The sequence below is a fragment of the Bison bison genome, unplaced genomic scaffold, assembly GCF_000754665.1.
Source record: "Bison bison bison isolate TAMUID 2011002044 unplaced genomic scaffold, Bison_UMD1.0 scf7180017864181, whole genome shotgun sequence".
In the NCBI taxonomy this organism is placed as follows: domain Eukaryota; kingdom Metazoa; phylum Chordata; class Mammalia; order Artiodactyla; family Bovidae; genus Bison; species Bison bison.
The window spans coordinates 6,618,205-6,625,418 of record NW_011494753.1 but is presented as its reverse complement, the minus strand read 5'-3'; the positions used below and the strand labels follow the sequence as shown (position 1 = coordinate 6,625,418).

Genomic DNA, 7,214 nt, shown 5'->3' with positions numbered 1-7,214 from the left:
GTTGCTCGAACACCTTTCCTAAAGGACAGGCCCCTGAACGTGCAGTGTGCCCTTGGCCCAGCAGCAGTGTTAGAAGGAAGTTCAAACTCAAGTGTTAGGGTTTAAGCGTATATCAGAACTCTAGATATGCACTTCATCTACTCAGTGTCCCAGAAGAGCAGGCCGCTAATGAGTTACTTTACCTCTGGCAAGTAACAGTGATAGCCAGCCAGACAAAGACAGCAGTGCAGAGTGCTGCTCTGAATAGAATGGCCTCTACAGTGTTAGGTACCTTCTCCTTAAAGTTTCTCTTTATCAAGTCTCATTCTGGAAGACTAGAAAGAACCTTTTGTCTAACTGAAGATAAGCCCTTTCATACCTTAATTCAGGCAGTTTTGAAATTCTTAGATGAAACATTAGTTTCCTATTAAACATTGCAGTAAAATGATTTTAAACTAGCAGAAGAAAAATCTATGTAGAAGGATGGGGAAAGCTTCTGTGACCGTTTGAGTAAAATGATGTCCTGATGAGACAAAGTCTTCACCAAAGCAAAAGAAAACTATTCTCAACAGTGAAAGGATCAATGTTAAATGAGGAAATTAGAGAGAAAAACAGATTTGGGGGGAAATCTGATGAGGTGAGGGGCTGAGACTGTTGGAAAATAAGAAATCAGGGTGAGAAAAAGAAAACTTCAGTACAGTGAGGGCCTTTGGACTCGGGTACCTGGTCCCAGGGTTCACCATGACGAGCCTAACAAGTGGGGCTTGGCTCCTAACAAGGAGGAGAGCTCCTTGGCTCCTGCAGACCACAAGGGTTCTTCGTATAATTGGCAAATTGTTAGAGAAATTTTTGCATTTGTGTTTAATTTATAAGAAACTGGTAAAATGGTGTTTCTAAAATTAAGCAGAAATCCCCAATAGAAGAGAAAAATCAAAAGTTGTCAGCTGTGGACAAAGAATATAAAAATAGTGTAAACATATATCTGATTTACTTGACCTTGATTGAGCTTATTTTAGGGGACTGATGAAGAAGTGACGTTTGGTCCCTGAACCACATTTATGGTTTCTGAATAAGAGGCTTAGTATATTTCATTCATAATTATTCCAACAATCTTTAAATAAAATATTTTCATGCTCTTTGGTCACGAGTAAAGTTCTTATTAATCAAGAACTTTTAATGGAAAAGACATCAGAAAGGCAGTGTTTGACCCATGATCAGTTTTCACCTCCTTCCACTAGAGACAGTTTCTCCAGAATTCTCAGAAAAAGAGATGGCCAGTGGGAAGTTGGTGTGGGGTGAGAGAAAGCACATGGCTTTAGAGTCTAACAAACTCAGGTTCTAATCCCAGCTCTTTAACTATAGCTGTGAAACTTGGATGTATTAACTGCTGTCTCTGACCTTTGAGATGTTAATCTGCAAAAATTAAATGTGATGGTATAAGCGAAGTGAAAGTGAAGTCGCTCAGTCGTGTCCGACTCTTTGCGACCCCACGGACGGTAGCCTATCAGGCTCCTCCATCCATGGGATTTTACAGGCAAGAATACTAGAGTGGGTTACCATTTCCTTCTCCAAATCGTATGGTATAAGGAAAATGCTTAAATACTTGGCATAGAAGAAAACCCTAAGAAATGTTAGTTTTCATTATTTTTTCTCTGCACCCCACCCCAAATAAGTTGCGGCTCATAATTTAGCCTTTTTTTTTTTTTAACACCTTAAGGTTGTCTTTTTGAGCATAAACAGGTATACTGTTTTTCAGTTCAGTTCAGTCACTGAGTCGTGTCCGACTCTTCGCGACCCCATGAATCACAGCACACCAGGCCTCCCTGTCCATCACCAACTCCTGGAGTTCACTCAGATTCACGTCCATCAAGTCAGTGATGCCATCCAGCCATCTCATCCTCTGTCGTCCCCTTCTCCTCCTACCCCCAATCCCTCCCAGCATCAGAGTCTTTTCCAATGAGTCAACTCTTCGCATGAGGTGGCCAAAGTACTGGAGTTTCAGCTTTAGCATCATTCCTTCCAAAGAAATCCCAGGGCTGATCTCCTTCAGAATGGACTGGTTGGATCTCCTTGCAGTCCAAGGGACTCTAAAGAGTCTTCTCCAACACCACAGTTCAAAAGCATCAATTCTTGGGCGCTCAGCCTTCTTCACAGTCCAACTCTCACATCCATACATGACCACAGGAAAAACCATAGCCTTGACTAGACAGACCTTTGTTGGCAAAGTAATGTCTCTGCTTTTGAATATGCTGTCTAGGTTGGTCATAACTTTTCTTCCAAGGAGTAAGCGTCTTTTAATTTCCTGGCTGCAGTCACCATCTGCAGTGATTTTGGAGCCCCCAAAAATAAAGTCTGACACTGCTTCCACTGTTTCCCCATCTATTTCCCATGAAGTGATGGGACCGGATGCCATGATGTTCGTTTTCTGAATGTTGAGCTTTAAGCCAACTTTTTCACTCTCCTCTTTCACTTTCATCAAGAGGCTTTTTAGTTCCTCTTCACTTTCTGCCATAAGTGTGGTGTCATCTGCATATCTGAGGTGATTGATATTTCTCCCAGCAATCTTGATTCCAGCTTGTGTTTCTTCCAGCCCAGCGTTTCTCATGATGTACTCTGCATATAAGTTAAATACTGTTTTTAGTAAATAATAATTTCAGTGCAAAAAAAATGAGTCCAGTAAAAGCAATGAGTCTCAGATTGCAGAGCCTTTAGTATTCTTATATCTGTTTTTTTCTTGAGCTTCAAGAATAGTGTCATGTTGTGCTTCCCTGGTAGCTCAGTTGGTAAAGAATCCGCCTGCAATGCAGGAGACCCTGGTTTGATTCCTGGGTCGGGAAGATCCGCTGGAGAAGGGATAGGCTACCCATATCCAGTGTTCTTGGGCTTCCCTTGTGGCTCAGCTGGTGAAGAGTCCACCTGCAATGCAGGAGAGCTGGGTTCTATCCCTGGGTTGGGAAGATCCCCTGGAGAAGGGAAAGGCTACCCACTCTAGTATTCTGGCTTGGAGAATTTCATGGACTGTACAGTCCATGGAGTTGCAAAGAGTCGGACACGACCAAGTGACTTTCACTTTCACTTTGCTACCTCTAAAATGGCCACCACTTCTCCTTCATATTGTTCTTTCTGTTCTACTATAAACCAGTAAGCCACAGCTTGCTACACTTATTTGTAAAATCAGAGTCTACAGGGTCTAAATGTCCTTACGGTAAGCAGAGAATCTCTGTTTCTTTGATCATGGACATACTGGATATTCCAATGTTAGATGAGCAGGTGATTAAATAAATGACATTAATTTTGGTATCTCAGAAGTCTTTAATATCTTCATGATTCTCAACTGTATTTTTAAAAGATCTGATTACTGGGTAAAAATGCTTCTAGAAAAGGGAAAGATTGCTAAGAGCACGTGTATAGTGTTTTATTTGAAATATTTAGTATCAGTACTAGGTTTTTGAAATGAAAGGAATATGAAAATTTGTGATATATGAAGAACCCTGACATTACCCAGAAATGTGTTTCTCATATTCTTTCTGTAGTTTGCAAAAGAAAAGGAAAGTTGTGCCTTCATGGTGATTTGCCGAGTTGTAAATGTGAAGTATTTACCTAAAGTCGTGTGACCTGCTAGAGGAGGAACTGGAACTTGAACACAAAGCTATCTGATTCCACCTTTAAACTTTCTTCCTCCCCATCTCTGGCCTGTTGTCTCTGCCCCTTTCTTGGTAGCAAGGTCTTCAGGAGCCTCTGCTCCTGGGAAGAGTGAACCCTTAAGTAGCCAATATCACATGCCAAAGCACAGAGTTCCCAGCCCGGTAATTACATATCTAGCCACGGTGCTTCCAGTCATCCTTCTCTGTGAGAGCTGCTGTTCATACCCAGTTGTATTTACTGCTGGTAATAGTAGGAATCATAGTAAGAGTGGCAGTTGCTACTTCTTTTTGGATGGAGCAGATGACACTTCTGTGGGCCTTGCCTATGAGCCAGACGTTGTACTAAGGCTTTACATATGTTGACTCATTGGATACTGTAATTATCTTCATGTGACAGTTGAGGAAACTGAGACACAGAAAGGTTAAGGAACATGTCTAAGATCATATAGCTGGGGCTGGAACCCAAGCCCAAGTTCTGACTCCTTGTCCAACTTTTAACAGCCATATTACTTCCTGTAAACTATAAGTAAACAGCTCAATATGACCCTGTGTATTAGGGGAAATACTATTATATTTTACCATTTTGTAATAAGAAATGCAAATTTTTTCCTCATAGAGGAATTTAGATTAGATGTTTTAAAAATCTACTTTGACAAGAAACAGTGCTATTGTGGGAAGGGGGACACCTTCCAGGGCCCAAGAGTGGGCTCTTGTCTAACACTCAGAAATGAACTGTCCGAGGAGACATGTGCTGACAAAACAAGAGACTTTATTGGGAAGGGACACCCAAGTGGAGAGCAGTAGGATAAGGGAACCCAGGAGGACTGCTCTGCCATGTGGCTCGCAGTCTCGGGTTTTATGGTGATGGGATTAGTCTCTGGGTTGTCTTTGGCCAGTCATTCTGACTCAGAATCCTTCCTAATGACACACACATTGCTCATCCAAGATGGATGCCAGCAAGAAGGATTCTGGGAGGTGTTGGACACGTGGTGTCTCTTTTTGACCTTTCCTGAACTCTTCTGGTTAGTGCTGGCTTATTAGTTCCGTGCTCTGTACCAGGACCTCCTGTTGTAAAATAACTCACACACATGGTTACTATGGTGTCTGACCAGGATGGGTGGTTTCAGTCAGTGTGCTTCCCATAACAGTGCTATCAATTAGCCAGTTGGTTTGTTTTCTGAGTTTATACAAATTTTTAATACTTTATTCAGTTGAATAAGTAATATTTATTGAGTGCTTATTATATGCTTAGGATGAGCTAAGCATTTTATGTCATTAGCTCATTTAGTCCTCACAAGAACCCTATGTTATTGGTAATGTCATTATCCCTGTTTTATGAGAAAATTGAAAATTGGAAGTAGCGACCTGCCCAAGGACACCTAGCTACTAGGGGCAAAATTGAGATTTGAACTGACAGTCTGACTTTAGAACCAGTACTCAAGCATTCAAATAGCACTTCTAGAATTTCAAAATTATTTATGATTCCAGAAATTTTCCATATCATCTCTCTTCATTTTTGGTGGTTTTATTGAAATACAATACTGTATTTTTTCCATCTAGGTTTATGTTCCAGATGAAAATAATGCTATTTTGGGAAGAAATACAAATAAGCAAGTTTTCGAAGGCTTGACAACTGGACTTCTCAAAGTCAGTGCTGCGGTTTTTGGCTGCCTGATTGCCAATCGACCAGATGGAAACAGCCAGCCAACTACACCAAAAATATCAACACAGGAAATGAAAAGCAAACCCTCACAAGGTGATGCTTTTAACAGTCGAGTTCAGGACCTCATCAGGTAAATTTCTAGATTTCTTAAAACTTGTTTGTTTAAAAAAAATATTTTAAAATAATTTTAAGTCTCAGGGCCCATGTAATGGCAATTGTTCTCACACCATCCACAAATTCCTGACAGAAAATATACCACATTTTGTAGAGAGAAGGAAAATCCTATTAATGAAAAGCAGTATAGTTAAAGCTCATCTGGTATTTAATATTCAATATTAGAATAGGTAGTTTCCAAGCTTTTTATAACTGTTTTTGCTGTCAACTCTTTCCAACTCAAAGAATTTCTAAGAATTCCCCTATCTCAGGTCATCTCTGCTTATAAATTTGGTTCAGATTTTAGGTACTCATAATAGCTATCATTAATTGTAGCACCCATTATTAATAATGTATTGTGTTGTTGTTTAGTTGCTAAGTTGTGTCTGACTCTTTGCAACCCCGTGGACTGCAGTATGGCAGGCTTCATTGTCCTTCACTATATCCCAGAGTTTGCTCAAACTTGTGCATTGAGTTGGTAGCCTCGTTTTGTCAGAACTCTCCACTATGACAAAGAACTCTTGACTCCTGGTGTGGAAAGGAAGAAACTTTTAGGGGCTTCCCAGGTGCCACTAGTAGTGAAGAACCAGCCTGCCAGTGCTGGGGATGTCAGAGACAAGGGTTCAATCCCTGGGTTGGGAAGATCCCCTGGAGGAGGGCATGGCAACCCACTCCAGTGTTCTTGCCTGGAGAATCCCACAGACAAAGGAGCGTGGCGGGCTACAGTCCATAGGGTCGCAAAAAGTCTGACAGAACTGAAGCGACTTAGCGCAGAAAGTGTAGAAACTCTAGAGGACAATGATATCCTCTGGATCCTCTGTAGTTTTGCCTCAAGTGACGCTAATGGTAAAGAACCTGCCTGTAATGCAAGAGACATAATTAGATGTGGATTTCATCCCTGGGTCAGGAAGATCCCCTGGAGAAGGACTTGGCAACACACTCCAGTATTCTTGCCTGGAGAATCCCATGGTCAGAGGAGCCTGGTGGGCTACCGTCCATAGGATCACAAAGAATTGGACACGACTGAAGTGACTTAGCTCGCACACACTCCTCTATGACCCTTCCGTCTTTGGTGCCCTGCAAGGCATGGCTTATAGTAGCTTTGTTGAGTTACGCAAGGCTGTGATCCACGAAGGGGAGTAAGGTATTGTAGTAGAGGCTTTGCAGCCCTGTAAGTGTAGGATTTCTAATTCAGACTTGGTTCAGTTCAGTTCAGTCGCTCAGTTGTGTCTGACTCCTTGCATCCCCATGGACTGCAGCACGCCAGGCCTCCCTGTCCATCACCAACTCCCGGAGTTTCCTCAAACTCATGTCCATTGAGTCAGTGATGCCGTCCAACCATCTCATCCTCTGTCGTCCCCTTCTCCTCCCGCCTTCAATCTTTCCCAGCATCAGGGTCTTATCAAATGAGTCATTTCTTTGCATCAGGTGGCCAAAGTATTGGAGTTTAAGCTTCAGCATCAATCCTTCCAATGAATATTCAGGACTGATTTCTTTTAGAATGGACTGGTTGGATCTCCTTGCAGTCCAAGGGACTCTCAAGAGTCTTCTCCAACACCACGATTCAAAAGCATCAATTCTCTGGCGCTCAGCTTTCTTTATAGTCCAACTCTCACATCCATACATGACTACTGGAAAAACCATAGCCTTGACTAGATGGACTTTTGTTGGCAAAGTAATGTCTCTGCTTTTGAATATGCTATCTAGGTTGGTCATAACTTCTCTTCCAAGGAGCAAGTGTCTTTTAATTTCATGGCTGCAGTTACCATCTGCAG

At 41.8% G+C, this 7,214-nt stretch overlaps 1 protein-coding gene across 2 annotated transcripts in view; it reads left to right on the top strand.

The window, feature by feature from the left end:
• SCAPER (S-phase cyclin A-associated protein in the ER) overlaps positions 1-7,214 on the top strand; it is a 419,465-nt gene that overhangs the window by 326,695 nt on the left and 85,556 nt on the right. For both annotated transcript variants that reach the window (XM_010843297.1, XM_010843296.1), the window contains exon 26: positions 5,184-5,416. In XM_010843297.1, coding sequence (XP_010841599.1) covers positions 5,184-5,416 — 233 coding nt within the window. The remainder of the gene's footprint in view (positions 1-5,183; positions 5,417-7,214) is intronic.